This window comes from Drosophila ananassae, chromosome 3R, assembly GCF_017639315.1.
Source record: "Drosophila ananassae strain 14024-0371.13 chromosome 3R, ASM1763931v2, whole genome shotgun sequence".
Lineage (NCBI taxonomy): Eukaryota > Metazoa > Arthropoda > Insecta > Diptera > Drosophilidae > Drosophila > Drosophila ananassae.
Window position 1 is genome coordinate 27702019 of NC_057930.1, and position 26266 is coordinate 27728284.

Sequence of the window (26266 nt, forward strand, 5' to 3'; positions counted from 1 at the left end):
AAAAAAAAACAAAAAAAAACGGGAGCTTGGGTGCTAAGTATTTTGAATACTCTCTCCTTTCCCTTTAGAGATAAGCAGACCCTTATACCATAAGCCTTAATTGTCATGGGGTTTTAAACCATAAAACATCGAAGAGGCATCTTAGAAAGCGAAGTTTTTTAAAAATGTGGGATGGGAGTAATTAAGATCGTTCTGAGCCAAAGCGTAATTCCGAGTCTGATATATCCTGGAAGGACATAAAAGTGATACAAAACCATTCACACTTTCCACATAGAAAGAGCAGCACCCAAAAAGAGCAGATATAAAAATGTGTTGCAAGTCAGCAGTGAATGAATAAATGAATGAATGTGAATGAATATGACTTTGCCACACCAAGCAAAACACAATAAAAATGCTATAACCCCCTGGACAGTCTGGGCTCCGGAACGCCCGAAGGAACCCAAAAGCCTGGAGGCGAAAGAAGGGAAAGCGGAAATAAGGCCAAGGGACGGAACACCTCTGCACGGCGCTGCGATTTTTCATTTGGAGCTGCGTTTTTCCTTGGGCCCCAGGCCGAAACTTCCTTGGGCAACAGTTGTAGCCAGATGGGAGACCCTAAAAGCGTGCCGCATGCAACTGCAAAGTGACCAAGCGTCCGCATTCAGATGCATACATTACAAAAAAATAACATTTCATCTTTCAGCCCCACTCACTCGCTTACACAGACTTAGTAAGGGCTCTCTGTGTGCAAAGCAGTTTCTGTTTTTGGCCTAATGAATAATAAACAAGTACTGGAGCAATTTCTCTATGGTAGTATTAGAAGTTACGTCATGGTTTTGGCCAAATTTATTTTTAACGGCGTAATAAAAAAATGTGTTTTGTAGGCTTCGACATTCTTGCGGGAAATGCAATTTAGAGTACAGATTTAACAAACTATTAACAGTATTTAAACACAACCATTTTTATAATTTAGGAATATGTCCAAAAGATTGCATAATTTTAGGAGCCGAATTGCCTGTCAAGCCATCTTTAATTCCAAACTTCCATGTCAGACACAGACGGGATAGTTTACACAGTTTTCTTAGCCACTTTGCAGTGCACCCCACTTTTTATTTGCTTTTGGCTCGAGGTAGGCATCTCTGGCTTTGCCATTTTAATTTTAGGGTGTCACGCGTTTGCTGAAATTAGCGTGATGCCTCACCCACCACCCACATATCACACACCCATACCTTTTCAGACACATACACACTGCAAGTTGCAAGGATACATAGCGTCTGAATTAAAGCCGTTGACGGCACATTTTTTGCTGTTGGCCGAAGAACTTTGGCGCCAAAGTTGTACAAATAAAAACGTTGAAACGGAGGAGGAACTTCGAAGGCTGAAAGTCAAAAGCTGCCTCTCATCAAGTTCGCGAGGGAGGCTGCAAATTTGCCCAGCACTGAGCACGTTGCCGTCTATCTCTCCTGTCTACCTAATTAGCGCTGACTTGATGCACCTGGTTCTTGCTACTGCCAGCGCCTTGACTTCTGGCCTGATCATGGTGCGCTTCGTTAAGTGTGTGCCTGTGACATTGTGCATATAAAACAATTATGCAACATATACCCGCAACTCGTGTAACTTCCAAGTAAGCTCATGTGCAGAAAGCCCTCAGACCTGATGATAGAAACAAATTTTGATTCAGGAGTAAGACATTTTTCATCAAAGTAAAGCATTATCAAATGCAAAAGTTATATCAAGTTTCCTTTCATAAAATGGGAGTTATGAAATATTTGATGTTTTAAATGAAAATATAGAATACATATACCTTTATATGTATAAAATATGTATTCTGCCCTATTTTTTTAAAACTCAGTTGGATTGCTAGCAACGCTTTTAAGCAGTTTGGCCAATTATCAACGGAAAGTTCAAATAATCTGAAATTAAAACAAAATGAATTGCAAAAAAGCGAATGCCAAATACGCGCAATTTTCCCCTCAATCTCGAATCTTGCAATCACCCTCCTCAACCAAAAACTGACTGGCACAGCAAAAATTTTTACGCTGACTTCATTAAAAAATACCAAAAAAATCTTGCAAAAAATAGAAATAAAACTGCAAGCAATATAAATGAGTCTGGGCCACAGAGTATAGAGGAGAATGAGCCTCAGACTGGCATCGATTGAGTTCAATTGAGGGGCACCAGATGAAGAGAAGGCAATTGTAAAATGGCCAGACCATGAGCTTAGCCAATAATCAAGCCCAAGAATGGGGGGCCGATGTCTGGCAGATGGGCGGGGGCACTGTCAAGGGGGCGGGCCCGACTGTGCGGTCTGTGAGGCGGCAGCTAATTTATTACGAGCATTTAACAAGCATACTCCTGGGGTCTCTCACGAGTCCGCTTTGATTTATTAGGTGTTTGGTTTAAAAAAAAAAAGCGAAAAAAATAGCAGGCAAACGAACAAACTGAAAAGAGCCAAAAGCTGGAGCACAAGACCAAGAACAAAAGGACGCCCTGGATCTGAGGAGGCCAGTAACAAGGAAGCAGCCACAGGGCCGGATGGGGCAGGCTGCGAAATTCCGAAACACTAATGTGAATGTAATTTGTAGTTAATGTGCTGTCGGTTGGCATGTGGGTGGTTTCTGGGGTGCGGCCCTCCGACCATTCAAGCATTTTAATTGTTCAAACAAAATCGAGGCTCCGAGCAGCACCGTACTTTTTTTCCTTCCTTGCAGCAAAACGCCCATTAATCTGGACGTGTTCAATTTATGCGGCGTAAAGCACAAATTTTACGGTTGCCGCTGTATTTTGTACTGCCCTATATTTCCTTCAGCTTTTTTAGTTTATATTCGTTTGATGATGGAAAGAGGGCTATTATGAATATTTCCTGTAAAAGGACCAACAATAAACAGTTCAAATTATACCATTTATTCACAAATACAAATATATCTTTAATTTTCACTCATCATATTCTGAGAATGGTTATCCTCGAGGACAGCCTTTTAAACAGAATAATCTTCCGGCATTCTTTCGTTCATTTCATTGAATAATTTTTTTTTTCACAACTGCACATTGTTAAATGTTAAATCGCAGTGGTGAACTTCGCCTCCTATCGTTGTCCTTTCTGGGCAAAGGCTTTCGCATAGCAAGCCTCGGCATCGGCGGCCATTAAAGGTCATAAATCACAACATAGCATAGAAATAAATCAACCCTTTATTATCAACACATCGCAATGTTTGTTATCGAAAGGGTTATTTATAGTTCTCTAGGGAGCGAAGGGCCGAAAGAACCGGAGCGGGCCGCCCGGAATTGTGAATATATTTATCGGAATTAACTTCGAAAGTCTCCCGGCTCACAGATCGAGTTCAAGGTTGAAATTCGCTGACCGAATTGCCTACTTATCGGCGTGTCCCTGGAACATTCCCAGTGTGTGTTTAGGTTGGCAAGCTCATTAAGCAAATCGCATTATTTGTTCATACGAATTCAAGTATCTTTCCAGTGCACTAGGCACTCGGCACGCTTTGACAGCCCCACAAGCAGCTTCATTTGCTCGCAATTGAAAGCCTGAAATGAGAAAAAGAGAGGTGGAGCTGCACATGGAAAGTGAATACATCATTAGCTGCATGAAATGTCCTTGTCGACAAGGCAGTCACATGGATACCAACAGACACACGTACACATTTCAACTACAAGTGGACAAAGCCGACTTCAAGAGACAGAAGACCTAAGAGCCGAAAGACCCAAAGGAAGGATGTAGGTATCAGTGCTTTATGGCTCCTTAAACGGCTTATATTTGAAGCTTATGGAACTTGTTAACTAATTAGGTGCAGAGCGGCAAAAATAGAAATGATCACAGAAAGAAACAATTGATAATCGAAAATAATACCTCTTTATTATCAATATATTATCACACATTAAGTAGCTTGTTTTTCATAATCATTATAATTAATTATGTCTACGAATCTGATTTCTCAGTGCACTTTCTCAAGGGCGGCTCCTGCCTCTAATTGATACTTTTCAAGCTTTATGTTATAAGACCGTCATTCAAATCAGTAGCAAAGGAAGTAATTGCAAGTTTAACGAGCAGCACGTTTGAACGCAAATTATTGAAATATACATACGCATTTATTGAGTTAATGAGAAGATAAAATACGTTTGACAACCAATAAAATATTATGAAAGATAAGTCTTTTATATTAAATTATGTGTGCTAAACTTCGGCCAAACGCAGGAAAAGCAGAATAGATTTTTTAACCCATAAAGATTTTTTTTTTTCAGAATACATCTGTCAGTCATATACTAACTCTTAAAACTGTTAAAAGTCAGAATAATAGTTCTCATGTGACCTTTTTAAATGTTTATTATAAAAAATGTAAGTCTTTGTCACCCAATGTAATATTTAATTACAGTTTATAATTAAAATACATTCCCCAATTAACCTATTGAAACCATGTTTCAATTTAATTCATTTTTTCTTATCAGTTGATAAAATAATTTTAATTTCCGTTTTGAATGACATTTTTTAGATTTGCTGTCCCTATTTTAAATGTTTTTTTCAGATTTTTTCTTGTTAATGAAATCAATTAAACAGTGAATTATGTTGTTTAGGAACTGAGATAAGTGTTGCCCACCTTATAGGCTGGCAAATAATATATAAATTTAACAAAGACAATTGAACAATTTCTTAAACCCAAATCCCTCTGTCACCTCTTAAATTTAAATGCGACTGTCCCGGCACCAGGATTAACATAGAAAACCCTCGCAGACAATTGAAAAAAGAGACCAAAATAAGTAAATAGAAGAAAAAGGTTCACCGAGAATGAATAAAAAAGGAACGAATCAGCTATTCAATATAATAAATCACACCTTTGCCACTCAATGCGAAACGTATTTTTCCAATTAAAAGGCAAAGAACGGTTGCCTGCAAATTACTTTAACCTTTCGTTGCCCATCGGGTTGCCGACGTGTAATTAGTTGACAAAGGTGTTCGTGATGATGATTGTTGCCGGATTGGGCTGGGCTTAATTGAATTTTTATCTCAGCTTGGCAACCTCCAAAAAGGTGTAGACAGCTGGAGTCACAAATGCGAGTAAATATGTAGAAATGAGGTTTAATTTGAAAAACCTCCAAAAATTTAAGTTGATAAAGGAGCTATTTTTTCGATACAGAACGTAAGATTCGTCCGATTTCCTGTAATATTTAGGAACAAATTAATTTTTCGATTTTTCGTCAAATTTTGTGAGAGATCCCTTTGGAAACTGTGGAGGATGCATTGGAGGCTCAATAAGGCCCCTTGTGATGGCTATATCTTTGCCAATATTGAGCGGAATACCTTAAAAGATTTGAATATCGATTCTCTTTCAGTCTGCCTCAAAATCTACCGGAGAACTGGAGGATAACAAAAAAATGTCCTATTTTTACAAATGCAAGTATATGGAAAGAGGAAGTAATGGGGAAAAGGTATCCAAACCATTTTAAATGAAGCAGATTCTGGTGTTACATCAATTACAAAACCTAACAAAATAGAAAAGTCAGTAGACTTTGTTATTTGTATTGCCTTTATATAACCGCATTTATTACTTTTAGTCAATATAGAGTGTATTTTTTGGGCTTGGCCAGATTATCAAAACCCAACATAAATTGATATTTTATTTTTTGCAAACACGAAACCCCGCGGTAATTGCCGTGAACTTGGAAACCTCATGCCACCACAAATATATTCAGATGTCAACATTGTTGATTTTGCGCTATGCTCTTCTTTGTTTCGCATTTTGGCGTGGAGCTGCAGAAGCCATTGTTGTTTCTGTGTGGTGTCTGCCACAACCAAGTTTAATGGTGGACTGTGGGAAGGGGCCGGACAGGGCGGTGGCAACAAACCGCACCAATGTCAGCAGCATAAGCCGATTGCGTGGAATTTCGCCATTGTCCTCTTCGATCTCTCCCGGGGGAGAGTTCCGGGGGAGAATTCCTTCACCCCTATTTCCTTCCCTGAAAACTATACTATGCTTTTGCACTTCAACAGAAATGCGTACATTTTTCAAATCCTCCTGTTAATTGTTACTGATTGAACTTAAGCAAATCAGGGTCCTAAATTATTAATCTACAAATTTTTCCCAGTGCAGTGTTTTAAATCGGAATTAGGCAGTAAATGAACAATAGAAAAACTGCAACTGCAGCTTTGGGCTTGCCCATTATTAGCCACATTCAGTTTCAATTTGCGGCCGGACCGATCTAATTATTTATTATCCCGGGCCCAGCCTCTATTTGCCGGCCACCCCGCTCTCCCCCATCACACTTTACAACGCGGCGCGCCCAACAAGTGAAGCCAGGGCGCTGGCTTTTATGGCCACCAATTGCGCTTAAGTGGGGAAGCGGCAACTTTACGAGCGCTCCTCGACTCGCTGCCCTGCTTGCCACTCAAGCTGTGGGGCTCGATTCAAATTGGCACACAAGCCAAATGAAGTTATGAGCTTGGCCAGGGGCATAGCCGGATCGAAGGATGGGGGTGTGTGTAAGTTCCGATTGCTTGTGGCTCAAGGGATGGCTGCAACAAGTGTGAATCCTGGCTAAGCTAGAAAATACCCATCAAAATTTGTATACTCAGAAAAAAATACTGGAAAAAATAAATGGCTTATGACAATATATTTTTAAATTATTTATTTACAGTGGAACTCCTGCTGGCATTAATCTTAAAAGCAATAAATTCTATTCATAATGCCAATTCAAACTAGCATTAAAGTCAATAAATTTATATATAAAGCAAACTTCTTGGGCTATAATTATAATCTTATTCTCTTATGCATTTTCGTGAGAGCATTGCCGTATCAAATAATTTGGCAAAGGCCCCACTTTACACACCTTGCTAATACGGATCCTGGCAGCTATCGTGTTTGCTTTGTACCTCAGCGACTTGCCCAACATTTGCAGAACAAACAATCGCCATGGGAAATTATTAGAGACAAATAAATTAAATTTTATAGCTTGGGCGCGCTCACACGGAAGGAAGGAAGGAAGGAAGTCACGGCAGACGGGCACCAAGTCGATGGAAGGGTCCAAATTTGATTGGCGATTGTTTGGGGGCAATTATAGATTTAGTTTGCTTGTTTTCTAGTGGGGTCGCGGGGCTGGCTCTTCCAGCCAATGGAGCTTTTGTGTGTGCAGTGGTAGCTGGTAATCCCTTTCTAGCAGGACAATGGGCACTTCAATTTCCTTCAGCTCCATTTATGGCTGAAACATGCAAACTAAAAGTTAAGTTTTATGCGAACTCCGACCCCGGCAGAGTAGCAACAATGCCGCTCGACTCGATGGCGTTTAACAAAGTTATTGGCTTCCTCTCTTTCCCTTCCGCATCCCAGCAATCTTGGCCATCATCAACACTCTGTCTGTCCGATGCCACGCCTCCGCTATCCTCCACCCACCGCTCTTGGCCCCGTCACACCATTGCCTTTCTCAGCTTCTTTTGCCACCTTTTGTTTTTTACAAGCACTTTGCAAATATTTATGGCTGAAAGCAGCGTAAAAAATAAACTCATAAACTGCAGCGACGACGTCTGCGTCACAGGACACTGGACGAAGGACACAGCGGACGAATCGATTTTTAAAATGAATTATGTTTGCAGTTATGCAATACGTACGTATATATTCATATCTATAGAACAAGCGTGTACACGATATCAGACGATATGCCCAACGCAGCGAAGGACGGTGCCCATAAAAAGATATTGTCTATGAAGCTTTACATTGAGGACTGAATTACGATTAAAACGCATCCCTATAAAATAAATAAATAAAATCAAGAAAAAATAAATAGTTTCAAGGTTTACTTTTAAGGGGTAATAATAGGGCCTTTTCACAAGAACGTAATTACAATTTTAATATATTAAGGTTAAAAATGTGCGCTTCTTGCTGTTTGACCTGCACTTCTGTACATGGAGTCTTTGTGGGGGAAGCCCCTGAATATGTGAATGCGTTGCTGGTAAGTGACATCATGCTGTGCATTTATAAATTAGCTAAATATTTTGGCAGTGCTTCATGAAATCACAAACACATCTGCTGCTTCTTTGGCAAACAAAACGCATGCGTCCCGAAACTGTATTTGCTCAAAATTAAGAGTTCTGAAATTGTGCCAGAGTTGAAAATTACACTGGCAGTTGTTGTGCTAACATTTGCACTGGAGTGGAGGGGACTCAGTTATGAAATGGAACTATACACTGTAATTAGCAAGTAACGCTGACTAAGGTGGGTAGGTAGGTATGCTTATAGAGTTTAAGGAATAGACTCTATTCATTTAAAAATGTGTATGCAACCTCACCTGTAAACTCACAACACGGTGATTGACTAAATTTGCATGTACATGACTGTACATAAGGAACATCCACTTTGCTAGGCAATTGTCGACTACAAACTCTTGTAATCCTAATGAATCCAGCACCTATTTATTTTTCATTGTGGGAAATTGTGCAAATGCCATGACAACATTTCGTTTTTGGGAGGAACAAATGCCAAGCATACATGTGGCCATCCGCCCCCAGACAAACGCAGACTCACTGGCCATCGTCCTAGTGCAAATGTGTTCAATTGTTTAAATGTGCTCTAGAAATAGGGCAAAAAAGTAAACATACGCAAAAGCAGCAGATCTGCGACTACCACGAATTGTATATGGTCTTTGTAACATTAAGAGGATATGGAAAAGTTTTTTTTGATAACAATTAAAAGTAAATATTAGGTGGCTTTCAAAGCCACCCAAACTGCTAAGGTATGCTTGATATTTGTTTATGATGGGTTAGGGTATTCAAAGCACAATGAGACGATCAATGCACCACATACATCAGAGTTTGAATCGGAAAGAGCTATAGGAAAAACAGGCTGAAACAGTTACGGGCCGGTCTGCTGACAGCTAGACAGTATTTGCTGTTGTTTTGCTTGTTACGGTTTTACATGAAGCATTGTCTCTCATCAGTTTAATTAGTAGGCAATGCTTTTGCTTTGCTTTCTTTGCTGCCCATCGGCTGCCACCTCATGTCGAAAAAAGAAGAGCTTCGGCTCTAACAAAAATATTAATTGTTGTGCACTTTATTCCAACAACATTGGCGTGCTTTAAACTACATGACACATGTCTGTTTTCATAGAAAAGATAAAAGTCAACAAGAATAGCTCACTACTATGAATGTAAAAATATATTTGTACTATTTTCCAATATAAAAAGTAGCGTAGACCTTTAAAATATCCTAGCATCTTCCCTTTTATTAAATAAAAATTTAAACAAAATAGTGGTGTATTTAAGATATATTCTTATCCTTAGATATATATAAGCCGTGTATTTCTTTTTAAGAGTTTTTTTTACTTTAGTTGTGACTTTTATCGACGTTGCCATCATTGAAATCCATTACATTTCTAACTCTGTGTTTGGGGTCCACTTATTTTTCGTTCTTTCTATATATCAGTCTATTGATTCTGGCATTTTCTCTATTTGTTTAAGTGAATGCAAACGTTGGCTGGCAAAACAATTGTGACTATAGGTTTTTTTCGGTATGAAATTGAGAAACATACAAACATACAACAAATAGGGGACAATTGAAGCAGCAAAAATGTGTATTTAACGGCTTGCAGTTTTCGATTTGGTCCAAATCAAAAATTGGCGTTTATTTGATTTAATTGGATCGTTGAAAAACCATTGGAAGCATCATCGAAGGAATCCTGGACATGAATCCTCCCCCGCTCTAGTCCCTATCCAGCATCATTATCGGTGGACTACAGATTTATCGTTTTTATGCGCTGGAAATCACATTAGTCGAGCGTAAAACCAAGGAAACGCTTAAAAAACGTTCGGCAACTGAGAAAGAAGATGCATGCCTGCATAGCTTGAATTCCAGCCACACCAGCCCCAATACAAGTTTGCTCAACAGAATTTTTCCCGATCATAAAGGGTGTTTTTTCTAGTCCTTAAGGTGAATAGTCGTACACCATGAATAGTACTCGTGCCAATTCAGCATTCACAAATAATCTATAGTTAATCTGTTAAAGTTAAACAAATTTTATGGTGCCTAGTTTAAGGGAAATGTCTGTATAGTGAAATAAATTGACCTAAACGTAGACGAGCGATGAAATAAAAGGTGTCTGGAATTATAGCATGCTGCCAGCTAACCCTGTCTTATTCTTTTAGTTCCCACTCAACTCTATCTTTTCCCCAAAACCCACTGAGAAAGAGCGGACCTTTGTTGACTAAGTGGGTGAAATGGGTGGATAGTTGGCTGGTTGCACATGAAATATGAGTTAAGAAAATTGATGACAAACATTTCAACGTTTATTGCATAAAATTACCATAAAATATTGCATGCCAGTAGCTCTTAGTCGCTTTTGTTTTATGTTCAGTGCTCGTTATAAAAATTTTCCCTGTGATTTCCCTGAAAGTAAAGGCAACCATAATTGCCAAGCGGGACGGTTAAACTTTAACTGCCATGACAAAAGCTTAAATTTAAATCTTTACAAATAGACGAACGCTTAATAGGTTATTCTACACATAGAAATTGGTCGAAAGGAGGTGAACTGATATAGAAAATTCACGCACTTATTGAAGAAGGGAATTTTTAAACTATAGCTTAACTATTTTCTTGAGCATCAAAGTTTCGCCCGTCTATTATCAGGGGCATAATTACAAAAAAAAAAAACAGTTGATGTTACATGGAAGGAGAAGGAAACTCAGCTTCAACAATTGCATTCTTCACTGCTGCCTTTTGGGGCTGGAAGTTGGCTATGTCATATTTATCACTGTACTTCCTCCAGTGGCCACTATAAATTGTTGCCTTTTGCCGGTGAAGATGCTGGCTTTGGCATCCTTTTGCCACCCCTAAGAATGCCACTCCCCGTCCTCCGGGTCCGGGACACAGCCGCAGGCAACATTATTTGACGTAACCAAAGTAATTTTAATTTTCACTGCAGCACTGGCAAAACATCAGTGTCGGGCCCCGCCAAGAGGCAAACGGAACAGGACCCACGAAGAGGCACGACAATGTAGCTAAAGGAAGCGATGGGTCCTGGACTCTCAGCGACGTAAAAAGAAGGGAGAGGAGGTCCTCTTGCTTAAGCATATTGTAAATAGACTGAATAATGAGCTACACTTTGCTTTCAAGACACTCAGGTGGAAATTGAGTGAACGACAGCCAAAGGAAAAGGGCTGAAAGCACTTCGATCTTAAACATGACTCAGACTCTAGTAATTTATGATGAGGTTGATGAAGCCACAGTATACTTATTCATCTGTGCAGTTATACTGTCTTTAACAAAATTCTTTATAGAGTACATTGTACCTCATGCTTTTTCTCCACGGCCTTGTTAAATACAAAACCACCGATTGTTTGCCAATCTGCGTTATAAAAATATTTATAGTAAACTTTTGAGAGCATCTCTCGAATAACACCAATGCACTTGGAGAGATTCCTAACATCAAATGAAAATTTACTTGACTGAAAATTTGCATAAATTTAAAATGTATTCTGTATTCAGTAATGCCATAATTTAATTTAGTACCGCAATCAAGTGGTTCGAGCTGGAAACGTTTATTTTTTGCTGGAAATGTTTGAAAATTTGAATTGACAAGAGTCGGTCGCAACAAACACACACATCATAGAATATAGTCCCTTCCGTTCGGACGGGCAGCAGGCGAGTGGGAGCGGATAGTCCTTCAATTTGGGTGATCTGCTCGTAAATTGGTAGCCAAGGCAAACTCTTTCCCTGTACTCAGTCGTAAAGCCAACGTATGCAAATTTCGAATTCACTTTGTCACACATGCACACAAATAGACAAACACACGAACGCACTACCACACAAGGATTGAGAGATGTCCCTTTTATTCACCCACACACCCACGCACACTAGTGCATTCATCATCAGCCACATCATCATTTATACATTGTATTTGTCTGGCGTAGCTTTTGTTGTTGCTGTTGTTGTTTCTGTTGACGGTCTGCAGTACATAAAACTGCTGACATTTGTTGTTTCCAATTTGGGACACGGGCGGCCCTCTCCGCCGATATCCGATCCCCTGCCATGCTCTGCAAAAAGTTTAAATTTTCGGTTAGAGCTTAACGTTAATTGATTTAGAACTTGTGGATTTCAAATTATGTTGGGTGACAGTTTATGGACTGGATTCGGCGTAGATGCAGGCTGACGGATGTGTGTTGATGGCCCAAAGAAAAATCCCACAAAAATCCGAATCAAACAAAATATTATAAGCTTTCAACCTTCATAATTTGAATTTAATGTGCAGCCAACACAAAGTTTTATTTTTAAGAGTTTACTTTTTCACCGTGTACCTTAGAAGTCACATTCCCAATCGAAATATTTATCATTGCTCTATCGAAATCGCACTTTCAGTGGTTTGCAAAGCTCCTGTTCCTTGCAAATTAGCATGCAGCTGGACCGCATTCACTCAATTCCAGTCAAAAAAAACCACAAACTGTACTAATTAGCACAGACAAAAGGCTCGAAAAACTGAAGTAAACACTTCTTGGGCAAAATATTCTTTAGCGGCAAAGAAGCAGCCAGACAACCATACGTACGTATATGGGGGGGAGCGATAAGGGCTGGTGGCAATAATTACAACCGTTGGCACACAAAAGACCTCAACACAAGCACAGAGACAGGCAGGCATATGCATGGACAAAAATGTGGAAACATTACGCATACGCCCTGGTGCGCGGCTGGGCCTTTCGCTTTTGCTACCAATGCGGCTGCCCAACTCCTGGCTGTGTTGTTTTTGTACCTCAAACAAAGACCGCAGCACACAAAGATAAAGAGAAAGGAGAATCCCTCCGACTTGGCGTGGACAATACGTCTGAGAGAAATGGAGAAAGCGAACTAGAGGGGAGCACAGAGATGCTGCTGCGCTGAACGGATAAAAGCTTATTTATAAAGATTGTGTTAATGCAGCTCGCGGCTATGCAGCACCAACTTTTGCGGCGCCATTTCAGAGAATCGTTGGTACATTTTTTGCCCCAGACGTGGACTTGAATACAGTAAAAAATAATGCTATAAAATAAAAGATACAACGGATAAAAGCAAATTTTGTAAATGTAATCTTTTTATTGGATCATTGTTACTTTAGCATTAATAGTCGTAAAATAAATTTTATTTTTTAAGATGACTTTCTTTTAAGATTTTTGACCTGCTAGACGCTTGATAAGGTAGTTTAAGTATCATAAACGGTGTGAATATAAATTCCTATTATATTATTTGCTTTATATCAACAGGCGTACAAATATTTGAAAAAACCTCTGAAACATAAAAAAAAATAAAACTATTAGGTGTTAATATTTTTAAGATTTGTTACTAATTGAATTTGTTGCCACTCTGTTAGATAAGTAGCGCCAATAGCTGGATTATCTGTATTACATCCTCCATTACACCATTTCTATTTCTGTTGCAGTCCCTCGGCAACTGTTGGATGCTTGCATTGTGCGTATAAATTATGCACGAGAGCCATGGAATCCATAGACGAAATCAGATTTTCTTGAAATTTGCATTTGCACCTCGGCGAAATGCGAAATGCGGAACCAAACCAAACGAAACCAAGCCCAACAAAACCAAAGTCGGAGCGCGTCAACGAATCACGTTCCAACAGAGGCGGCAGGATGATATAGCGGCGCCAGGACGAGACGGAGGAGTGAAGCGCGTCCTTTCTGCCCGAAGAGATGCCTAAGCTTAAGTGCCATTAGGCACTGGCACCGAGGCTTTCGTCCATGTCCCTGCACCACGACACCCTCCGCCCTTAGCTGGAAACTCTGCCTCGGGGCGTGCTACAAATGTACATAATGCATTTTTAAAGAGTTGGCTGGCAAGTGCCAGAAATCGAATATTTTAACCGGGGAGCTATGTAGGGTTCTCAGTAGGCAGCTGAAATGGCTGGCAGCAGGGGAATCTCCCATTGGGATGCGAAAGCTTGGCACTTACGGGCAAATGACGACGTTTCTCACTCTTTCGCCCTTTCAACGCGTACAGTCCAGATTTTTTTCGAAAAACTTGCTTGCAGCTGAAAAAACTCTAAAAGTTTTAAGACTGCGGATTTGCAAGTAGATCGGCACTTTGATCTTAACTATCTACGAACAGTTCTATGCAATCACATCGAGTTAAAAAATCGGCAACAGTGCGTATGAGTAATTTCATAAGAATGAAAAATCACCTTTTATTTAATTTACGATTATTTGACTTATTTTTTATTTTTATAATAAAATTAAATTATTAAGAATGATTAATTGGCCCTTAACGAGCCAAGACATAAAGAATCAGAGAAAAGAGATAATCGCAAGAAAAATATTCCACTGCTCCTTCAGATTCTTTTTCTGCTGCCAATGTCCGTGCTCGTGTCGAACATGAGTGCAACAAGGAAAAAACTGTATCCACAGGCAATAAGTTAACCATAAATTCGCACACATCCATGCACGTAACCCGCTGCCAGTGCTAACTTCTTTCATTTTTTCCTTTCTGGCTGCCACTTGAGTAATTAAATTCAGCATTGGCGGACAAGCCGAACAAAGGCGGTGCCGCGCATTGGGCGTGGCATTAACTCTTTTGTGGTTTAACATTTTTGCGGTTAAATGAATTTAAAACGTGCAGTGCAGTGCAGTGCAGCGCAGAACTTCGCAGGTGCCAAATGACAACAACAAATTGCCCGATTGCCTCCGCTCCAGGGCAAGAGGGTTGTCCTTGCCGATGCTGTCGATGACGATGTCGACATATGGAAATACTGATGGATGCGATGGGCGTCAGTTGGGCGCGGTCAGGAATTCGAGAGGAATCCGCTGCCCATTGATATGCAAATTGAAAAGACAACTGAAACAACATAACGGCCAAAGGCACATGCCAGTGGAAATGAGTCTGTGGGTTGCACTGGTCTCTCAAAAAACAATTTTTTAAGACAAATTATTTTTGTAATTCGAGTATTTATTCGAGTATTTTTTTCCATTACTTTTATTCAATTTATACACGAGTCTGTCTATTTTAGAGTTATTATGTAGCACTAAATGCTATCCTAAAACTTTATTTTATTATTTTCGCTAATTGTTAAAATGTTATTCTAATTCGTAATGATTCCATTGCAGTAAATTAAATTAATTTTTTTAAATATTTATGTTTTCAAGAAGTTTGCAATTCATTTCCCTGCGCTTCGTATTGAAAATATTTTTGGTTCGAAGGGCCGCTGTTCGGATTTGTCCGATGAACTTAAATTGACACGGCTGGCATTTAATTTTCGCTGCCAACAGGGCCGCACACGTTTCTCTGCCTATTTTAATGTAATTTATTTGCAGTTGTAATTGTTGTCATGAAAAAAGTAAAAATGGAAATAAAAATCGTATGCAAATTGTTTCTTTAATTGAATCATTTAAGTTCAGCGACAGTTCGAAACGACAACATTTTACATTTAACATTTATTTTCAATAATTTGCGCTTATCACAGGAGCATTATAATTAAAATAGGGCAGCGAAGAACAATAATAATACAAACAAGTTGCGTAAATATATGAATTATTTGATGTAAGATATTAAACGGTGCTCTTTTAACCTGTAATGTTCTGTTGCAATAAAACCTCTAAAAATCACAACTTAAAGTAAGAGTCAAACTCAGCTTCCATGATTAAAAATCGACGACGATAATACTTCTTTCTTTTGCTTTTTTATTGCTTAAGCCTTCACAGGCTCCGCCGCTTTTACGCTCTTAGCCTTCATAATTTCGAGGAAGTGGAAAATATTAAAACAAAAAGCACATCATTTTTACAATCCCCACCTGTAAAAAATATAGCTGGAGAGAACTAAAAAGCTTTTCGTAGTCAACTTCCTAACATAGTGGCTGCTCTGCATGATAAATACGGCTTTTGATGTGTCCATGTAAGAAATAAAGCATTTGCTGTCCGTGTGGGGTCCTGCCTCCCGTTCTGTATGTGTTAAAATTGTGTGGTGCTTTTAAGGACTGACAAAACAAAACGCGACATGCTTCATTTGCTAAAAAAAGAGGAAAAGGAATTCCTTTGACTTTACAGCCATCAACCTAGATATGAAGTTTGTTCAACTCTGGGCAGTAGTCAAGTTTACACTTCCTTTAGGGAATATACAACAAGACCTGGACGACTTAAACAAATTATTATTTGACTCGAAAATTTCAATTTAAAAATACCAAACGCCGCCGATCATTTTAAGCTCTTGGCAAACATCAGCCAAAACTTTGTTCCTGGAATTTGGCCAGATTTGTTAACAGCAAATTAACACTCGGTGCCTGGCAGATTAGACTCAAACTGGGTTGGCTGCCAATTGTGTTGCCACACGAACACGATTGAGTTTGAAATTATTTGTTTTTAATATCGCTCGTTGTAAATCTCGCTCGTTAATTACCCGAAAGCCAAATACGACTTTCTGGCTAAAAACTAAACCAATGATTAAAGTACACCACATCTAGGAATAGAAGGTACTATTCCATCTTTTGTGGGGGATCCAATCGGTTTAGCGCATTCTCCTCTAATGTCAGAATGAAATCTTGATGCTTTTTCGCCAGGCTGGTCTTTCTCATATTGCCCTGTGGAGGAAGTGAGCAGAAACTCATTCGCGTAGTACCAATTATCGGGATTCTAGGGCAGTTTCTGCACTGTTGCTACGCTCACGGATTCGTTTCAGTCCCTTTGTTGCCAGCGGCGCTGGAGGTCCTTGTTCTTGCTCTGATTGGGATTGTCACGGCAACAGCAATGGACGCACATACGCCCCACACACTCGCACACACTGCCACGAACTCCCAGATACTCGCAGTTACAGATACGGATACAGATACAGTGATACAGTTCCTTGGCGAAATCACACGCTCGACCACCAAGCGTTCGCGTTTGGCCTTTTTTTCGTTGTTGCAGCTGCCCCTTTTTTGTCATTGTTTTCGCCGCTTGTACATCGTACGTGATGTTAGAATTTCACTTTTGTTACATCTCGCTGCCAGACAATTGCAACATATTGCTGCGTTTTCTTCTCTCTTTTTCCCCTTCATTTATGAAAGTGTTTTCCACGTTGTTTTTCACTTTGCCAACGGTGTTCCGGGTTTGTTTTGATATATCTTTTTATGTGCTTGTTGACAGTGGTCAAATAGAATTCGTTTCTCCAGAAGGAAGTTCGAAAAGGGAATAATCCGTTTTTCTCTTAATTGGAAACTTAATGCTATCATTGGTTCAAGAGAACCAAGTCCTACACGTTGTTTGTTATCGCGCGGAAATATAGACCCTTTGGCTTATCCCATATATGATAGGATTCTAGTTTCATAATTTCGCAACCTTTTGGCCAGTCTCTGGATAAGGTTGAGTCTGAATTCACGCCGCCCATTCCTTTATCCTTACATAGTGAGCAACAGGACTCGAAACTCTTCTTTCCTCAAGCTTTGAAAATTCATTTGAAATTTATTAAAAAACAAAGCCGCTCTGCCTTTTCCTGGCTTCTGGTTTCCTATCTATCACTCACTAATCTGTCACGTAAATTTGTTACGTTCTCCTGATGAAAATGAGAATGATGAACCAGCATTTATATTTATTTATTCTGAACGCAATATATACTATATATATTGTGGTTTTCCATTATGTAATGTGAAGCAAAAAACCGAAAAATAAATCTACGACAGACAAAGGAAAAGAGGATGAGGACGACTTATGGGAGGGAGGCAGGAGGGAATCAATTTAATTTTACAATATCCGCTTTATACCTGAGATGGGCGACGTGACCAATTTACCCAAGCAACAAATATCTTTTTTATTTATATTACAGAAAAGCAGACATATTTTCGTAGGTTGGATAAAAAGAGACAATAATAATGCCGAGCAGCCCAAAACGGCAGCATCTGCGACTTTGTGGTGATAGGCGTTTAAGAATAATTAAGTAATAATTTGATTTCGATTTTTATGTTTCTTCGTAGCCGTTTTTTTGGTCCTTAACGTAATGGTCTCCTCTTACAAAAGTTGTTTGCAGACATAAATGTTCTTGACCTTGTTTTTTCGGGTAACTGTCTGGGGAGTAAAAAGAGAACTGAAAGTTTGAAACATTTCCATAAAAGGCCTTGACATTTGAGCTCAATCCATAAAAAAATAATTGATTTGAAACCCAACAATTGATTTGAAATATTTTTGGTTGTTAGGTTCATATGGTGCAGACTTCCTGAACATTATGAATGACCTTTTTTAACAAAAATCAATCATTCCGCCATTTGATTGTTTATTTTACAGATACGTGGGCTAAGGGCTTGTCTAGACAGTCGCTCTTTCTTTGGTAATACCATGAAGAGAATAAAAAGGTCTAGAGTCTCGTTTTCAATTCAGAAATTTAATGAGAAATTTCCCTCCCCACTTCGCTGAAATCGGCTTTGGATTACTGCTTGCATCTGTCTTAATTAGCGTGCATCCAGTAGGATGCTTTTGTGTCTTTTGTATCCTTTAACGTCTAATCAGCACTTTTGTTGGCACTTTCGCCTGCATTGTCCTCCTTTCCATTTCTGGAACCAGACGGATGCACTTTGCCAAAAGACCTTTCCCTCGCTTTTGTACACCCTCGCCCGATTAAAGGTGATTGAAGTGACGCAAGAATTCTGTCCGTTTTGGGGTTGTTAGCCTCCTTCCTCTTATTCTAGCAGTTTTTTGCCCATTTTGCACCTTTTGCCAGCGACTCCTGACTCCAAATCGCTGCTGGCAGGGAGACATTGTCAAAAATTCATAATTGAACAGTTTCCAGCCAACGAAAGAGCTACGATAGAAGGAATATGCATGAGTTTAGGTAGATATGTGTGTGCTTTCCAAGTGCCTTCCGAAGAGCATTTGCCCATCTGAAAATCTTGGTCGTTAATAATTCAAGAGCTTTTAATGCCATGAATATTCATCAAATTTCGAGCATGATTTGATTTTATTGCGTATTTTCTATGACGTGGCAAAACGCAGCATTGGTGGTTGGGATGGGGTTAACCAGAATGCCCGAGGGACGAAAAGGATTCAATATTTAGCTGTGTATGTGATGAAAGCTTAAAATATTAAAAAGGAAGCATGTTCATTAAAGTAACATGTATTTTATTTAAATTCAATTTAGAAATATCTTATGTCTGTCCAAATTATACAGTAAATGTATTTTTTTATTAAGCAGGTTCCTATTTTACAATAGGTAATTGTATTATTTTGAATGATTGGTATTTTTTCTTTTATATGTCAAAACATGTTTAAAAAAGAAAAAAAAAGTGCAAACATTAAACCAAATCATTCGCCCAAAACTTACGATAGATTTTATATAAAATCATTTCCCAAGCCAGACGACTAGAAATCGTGTTTCGGCACACTCGGATTCTGACCAACCTTTTACCTTATTTTATTGCCACACGTGTGTGGCTGTTTTGTCGTGAAAATGGTCAACAATGTAAGCTCCTGATCGAACTAAAATGTCCTCTTGCCCAGACCCAACCAGGATACTTTTATTTTAAAAGTTTCCATTTTGGCGTGTCGTAAATTCGGCCGAAAATGCACCATAAAATATACGGATAGATGTATTTATTTAGTAAAGGAGTTCGTTGGGGTACTGCGTTCCCCAATCGATTTTCTAAATGTTTGAATCGTGGTAACTGCACAAAGAATAACTCCCCTGCCTTATTCGCGGGTAATCACTCTGATTACTTTGAATATTCAGTTCAGGCCCATTAAATGGCTATTTGCTTATCAATTTCGTGTCAACCTATTGCCGTGTTAGCCGGCCATCCCCCACTAATTCCCTGTGACCCTTGACACTCACTCATCAATTGTTGCCTGTTGTTTGACAAACTCAAATCATTTTCAGGCGGCCCTCCAAGCCCATCCAGGCATGGACTACGTGAGCCTGGTCGGAACGTCAGCAGCTCAAATGCAAAGCAGGGAGGTTCGTCAAATGAAATCAAATGGTTTGCCGTGCAGCTGATTTATGTTTAATTTATAGAGCATACTCCAAGGGACAAATAAATTTCCAGCAGACCCAATCCGATGAAGACATAAACTCCAACTGACACAGTCCGTTGCGGGCCCGAGTCCTCAACTTCAGTGGAGAAAGTCGCTCGCTCTCTCAGTGTGAGTGGGTGAAAGTCGGGGAAAAGAGCGGCTATTCAGCAGTCAGAGAGTTGGCTGAATGCGTAGAGAGTCGGAAAATTTGACCAAGTTTTTGGTTGCGGTAGGCCCGGAAAACACGGGCCAAAAACTGGAGCAACAGACCAACAGGCAGACCGAACTGAAAAGCCGGCTAAGGGACATTTTGTATAAGAGTCTTGCAGGACTTTTGGCATTAAACTTGGTATAAATTGGTGGAGGAAGAGACTCTCTTGAAGAGAGTTGATACTAACAAGTACTTTTACGAGTTATTGTTTGCATTATATTTAGGTTAATTCAACGTTTCACGTGCAAATATCACTGATGAATAATAACTTAATGCCAGAGATTTTAAATTTAATTCAAAATGTGGACATAATCACAACACAATTTCTAATAGAATTTTTTTTAGAGGCCTTGATATCAAATAAATGTGTATGTATTTTCAATAAAAATTAAGCTTCAATGTGTCTAGTTCAAACTTCAATCGGTCCCACCCAATACCGTCCCAGCTGAGAGCATCCATTTCAAATAAAATACAAGGGACGCTGGCTCCGATGATTGGAGGGGGACTGGGAGGTGCAGCAAATCAACAGTACCAAATTCAATTGCAAATAGTGAAACACATTGTTCTCGTGCCGCGCTGTTTCGTTGACAATTTTTTAGTTTTTATTATTTTTTGCTTCGATTCGATGGCAGATAGAAAGGAAGAGTGGCGCTTGGGGGTGGGCCGAGGTGGTGGCGCCAGAGTTGGGGGAGACTTCGCCGACACTAAGGGAATTTATTGAAAATGCTTCGATTTATGTTTAGTGCGATATTTGCATTTTGGCTGACGAACGAAACGACGACAAATGCACCAGAAATATGTTTTCAGCTAGATGGCTGGGAAAGTGGAGGCGAAGGGCCGGATTCGGGGAGATGCGACAATTGGTGGGTGGCTGAAAAAAGAAAGAGGGTTGCCAAGGATGTCACTGGGGGAACACTCTTGTTCGAGATGGTAGAAATGATAAAACCTTGAGCTTTCTATTTCGGAAATAAAATTGCAGTTATCGGATTTTTTTTGTTTTGATATTGATTGCGAAAGAGTTTTGAACAATGAAACAAAAATGTATGGAATATGGTTGCTGTTATGGTAAAAACACATACATATTATCGTAAAAGAATTTTTCAAATTGAATCAAAACTTATTACAAGTACTCAAAATGGATTCAGAAGACACCTACCAATGTTGAAACCAACAAAAAGAAAGTAACACAAAGAGCTAACGGAATGGAATTCGGCTTTTAAGAATGATTGTAAAAAAGCCGCAAACAAATGAAGTTGTCACCAGCGGCATCATACTCTCACATACCTACGTACATCCATATTGGTAAGCCGCGAAAGTCGCAAATGGAAAGCCAAGCTGGTGAAATACGGCGCGGGCAGAAGGCGGAGGTCCTGCAGCCACAGCCCAAGTAACGAATAGTCTTTAATCTTCTTAAGTGCGACTGTCCTTGCATCGAGCCCAGCTGCTGTGGTAGTGGACGATTGTCATCAGGGCTGAATGTGAGTTGGTAATAAACCAGGCCAAGGAGCCAAAAATTCAGCGCACTTTCAAACTCTCCACGGTTGAACATTTTATTTTCCCAATTTTCTTCGGTCGGTAGTGGTCCTCGCCATATTTCTTGCCTTTCCGTGTAGCGAATTTAAGGTATTTGATTGATTACCATGAATTTGACCAGCAATCCTCCAATTTCAGATAATACACTTGATTTTCCCTTGGTAATCATTATTCCCTTCCGCCTTTGGCAAGTTGAATGCGCTTTGGTTTCCAGTGGCTCATCCGATTAATGTGGAAATAGGTAATGTAACCGCGAGCTTACCCTGTCTGCAAAAAAGGTAAAACCCAATTAGGAGCTGATGAAATATATTTTATACCATTTGAGGAACTTTGAGGACCAAACGCAAAGTCAAATCAAACTTTTTGAGCACCCATCAAATCCGTTTCAATGTACAGGGAAGAAATGTTTCGACTCCTCACCTTAACAGATCTGCTTTTCTCCGGCTTTTGATTTCATCTCAAATAGCAGCAGCTTTGCATGAGAAAATAGCAGCGAGTGTAATTACTTTAATGCGACCATTTGCCGCTTTAGTTGCTGATGTAGCTGCTGCTGTTGCTCTCGCTTTTGCTTTTTCTACTGCCACTGCCACTGCTACTGCTTCTGCTGCTGTGGCCAAGATAAAGATAAACTTTTGCAATTACACACCGAGGCGAGAGTGAACGAAGCAGAAACAAGCAATTGGCGGGGGACGAGAAGGCGCAACCCGATAGCATCGAATCGAGTTTACTTTTAGTGCGTTTCCCATTGGCATTGGCTAATTAGCTCGACGCCACCTCCGCCTTAACCCAACCCCTGTCCGGCCGGCCCGTACGCGCTTAAAGACCAAACGAGCTCCACTGAAATTATGCTCACTTAAATGGACTCTAAAGTGAGAGGACTTTAAAACTTTGGCTCAACTTGCGAGCGTTGAAAATATTCCTGTTAACATATGCAAAGCAAAAAAAGGAACAACAACCGGAGAACTGTGTTCGGGCTTAGGCGGCCCCGTCTAAATAAACTTTTGATGACTTTTTGAAAGTTTTACATTTCGCCAGAAGTAGAACGCAAATTACATGGGCCAGTCTTACTTACGACCAACAGTAACACCGACATCCGCAAGGAGCTACGGCGAAAGATATAAAGTTACGACTCGCATTATAATATGATGGTTGAGACTTGGGGACCTTGGGCCCCTCACTAAGTGGGTGCAACAAATGAGTCGAAATTGTGACTAATTGGGCCACAATTTTGGGGAGTGCAAGTAATGGGTCAAGACGAGACGTGGTCGAAAGAAAAGTTGTTAAATAAAGTTACTCCAGTGGCTTGAAAAGAGCTCACTCAAATAAAATTAACAGGATCATGTAAACAATCTATCAGTAAGCTATACTTTTGAACACTGAAAGCTCTATTAAAAATTTTACATGGTCTGGGAAAATAGCGGCATCCAGAAGACAAGCCCCCAACCACACGGTCACATGCAAAAATTCGTGGGCATTCCACTGGCCGCCGGACCAACCAAACATTTTGTTTGTACAAAAATTTTGTGTGATTTCCCCACGGAAATTGATGATGGTGTTTGCTGAGTCGCAAACGTGTTGGCGGAGTTAAGCGGAGTGCAGGTTGTGGGCCGGAGCGACGACTGTGCCGGGCCCACCTACAGTGAATTTGTCATTTCCAGTTCTAAACGTGCGGACAATTACTGAATCAGTTGTGCTTTGAATGTTGGGGCTGCGAGGGAGGCCCAAGGAGGGATTCACGGAAGCCCGGCCATTCCAGCTAGGAGACGGAGCCCGAAAACCCAGCCCGGCCAGATCGATGACAATTCAGTGTGCGTTGATTTTGGAGATGATTCCGTGATTGGTGGCACGAGGGCTTATTGGAAAAAGGCCAAAAAATGTTTCAGTTACATACTCATCAAATTTATTCATACACTTATTTAAATTAGGGCTTATATTATTGAATATAAAGAAACAAATAACTTCTTGAAACTTAGGTAGAGGAATTACGTGAGAAAATCTCTGAAGTTTTCCGAGTAACAAATGAGTTTTAGATGGAAAATCTCCCACTCACGCGGGAGTCACGCTGTCTCTGGTCCTCTTTGTTGGCCTGGCTGTCAGCAGCCATGGCAACGGACCTGAGCCTGGACCCGGCCTGACTCGAGGACAAGAGCACAGTGCGTGTCGCTTTAACAAACCGGAAGTTACATGCGATGTAATGAAAAACGACAGGGCGGAAGTCGCTGTGGGTGTCCCAGCTCACATGACCAGCCGGGGTCGGCCGGGCTTGCAGGAGTCAGTCGGAATCTGTCCCGGGCTCTATCCGAATGAGTTTGCTTTAACGCTGCTGGTATTTATAGACAATTGGTTCGTGATTGTTGACAGCGCCCAGAATTGCGCTGAACTCTCCGCGGACCATCCACTCGAATCGAATTGACTCCACTGGTTCTGGTTCTGCTCTGCACTGGCAATTTTTTGCATGCCTCATAAAAACCGAACGAAATATGGTTAGTCGGCAGTGGAGAACTGAGTTGAGTGGGTGGATGGGAGTATGAGTTGGGCGAACTGCATGCAGGAAACAGCGACTATTTTCCCATTTAGAGAATAGGGTTAGGCCGTGGTTAAAACTTAGTGACCTAATCCGGACTGAAGTATGTTAAAGCCCATAAAAAATGACACCAACCAAAAATTTAATCTTCTTAATAATACAAAGAACAAAGAAAAAAAAAACAATAAAAAAATCTATAATGTTTTTGAAAAGGTTGCCATGAAACAAATTCTTTCATTTGAAATTATAAATCAGTTTCTCACAGTCAGCAATACAATTTCGTTCGAACAACATAAGAATCATTACCAAAATTCGTGTGCACTAGTTTTTGTGTTTAATTTTTTTGAAAATTTTATTGCTCAAAAATGTCGCGCCATTCATCTCCGCAAAGGTTCGAGTCCATGGTTGAAATTAGTAGTACCAGTTCCCTCGAGACTACGGCTTATAATAAGCTATCGACCATGCTAGAAATCGAGCAAATTGTGAAGAAGACTTTGGAGAAAATCCAGTTAATTTCAAAATGTGGCGGCGCAGACGTGGATATTATCATGGATCTAATAATGCCCAAGGTCAGACAGCATTTGAAGTCTTACAACATGCTCCACGAGGATGTTACGAGTATCAGAAGCAATGTAGAAGCCTATATGCAGCACATCGAAACAGTGGATCACGATATAGCCGACATATTTTTGGACTTGCACAATATATACAGAAAGCTTGAGCGCTTCGATGACTCCAGCAAGCTGTGTCCTGTCAAAAAGGAGGTATTGCAGAAACGGGTGAAAGAATCTGAGGACTTGCTCACACGTTCGCGGCACTATCTGCCCAACGATCCCAAAGAGCTGATTTCCGAGCTTAACGACCCTCCAAAGGAGCCCCCTGCTGATCCAAAGGTACGTGACTGTTTGTTAAAAACTCCTACCATAACCAAAACTAAAAGGTGTAAAGGCAAAGTGACTCCGGAGGAGACCCTTGGCAGTAGGCATTATAAAATGGTCATGCATCAAGACGAGAAGCGAGCATTTAACAGTCTGTTTAATACTCCAACAAAAACCAAAACTAAAAGATGCAAAGCCAAAGTGATTCCGGAGGAGGCCTCTGACAGTACTCCCTATGAAAAAATTGGCATGCATCAGGCCGAGAAGCGAGCATTTCTAGCCAATATGCTGATGGCCCAGAAGTCTGAGTTTTCCCTCCATCTAAACCGCTTTAAGGCGTTCTTTTGTGACGCGCAGAGGATGTTGGACCCGATCAAGTATAATGGATACAACGTGCCCCAATATAATGGCTGTTTTGACTTTGGTCCCAGTAAAAATTATAATGTGAAATAATCGAGGAACTAATTTAACTAAATGTGTTGTGTTTTCTTTAACAGCAAGTTGGCCTTGAAACCTGTCAAGCACAAATACCCGAATCATCCTTATTACCTCACTTAACCCCGGGATAACCCAAGGACCTCCTTTTTTCAATTGCTGATTTCACTTACTTCTCGATTGTGTTTTTCTTATTCATCTGTTTGTGCGTTCGATTGCTTTGTAAACAAAGCAAAGTGCAAATTTATGTGGTAAACCTCTTGAAATGGAACATTCAGCCATCAGAGGAGCTGCCCTGAATGCAAAGCTTTGATTGTTACTTAAAATGTATCTTGAACTGTACCTTATCTCGCTCTGTCTGCCCCGAACCCGAATCGGAATCCGAGCCCGCAACTGTTGTGCGAATGTAAATGTTGGCAAAGTGGCAAGTCAGGTGGTTTCGGTGTTACACTCTTCCATTCCATTAGCCGCAAGTTAAAGCTTTGTCGGGGCTGTTGATTGTTAAAGTCGAAATTTGCATTGGCATTCGTGAGTAGGAGGTGCCCGGAGGCGGTTGAATATTTTCCATTTGGCTTGATTTGAAAACGAGTCTGAACTGAGCGGATTTCGTAGTTGGAAAGAATTTTTCATTCTGATCACGATTTGATGTATGAAACCATAGATGTCCCAATGGTTGGACGTCATTGTTTTGGTCGGATGCAGGTTAATTCGATTATCGTCAATCCGAGAGTGGTAGCTCTTAATTGATTTGAGCAAATTCTGCAAACGAGATTAATT

General features: G+C 40.2%; 1 protein-coding gene and 1 long non-coding RNA gene across 3 annotated transcripts in view; one reads left to right on the forward strand and one right to left on the reverse strand.

Annotated features, from left to right (window-relative positions):
• The window catches only part of LOC123257401, a 67122-nt gene that overhangs the window by 508 nt on the left and 40348 nt on the right, over positions 1-26266 (reverse strand). The window lies entirely within an intron of this gene.
• LOC6497712 lies at positions 24417-25529 on the forward strand. Of its 2 annotated transcripts, none has more exons than XM_001961474.4 (2): positions 24417-25069; positions 25117-25529. In XM_001961474.4, exons 1-2 carry the CDS (start codon positions 24542-24544, stop codon positions 25120-25122), a joined length of 534 nt encoding a protein of 177 aa, XP_001961510.2. In that variant the 5' UTR covers positions 24417-24541; the 3' UTR covers positions 25123-25529. The 2 variants fall into 2 exon arrangements, with proteins under 2 accessions (XP_001961510.2, XP_014761794.1); XM_014906308.3 differs by having other exon boundaries at positions 25125-25529.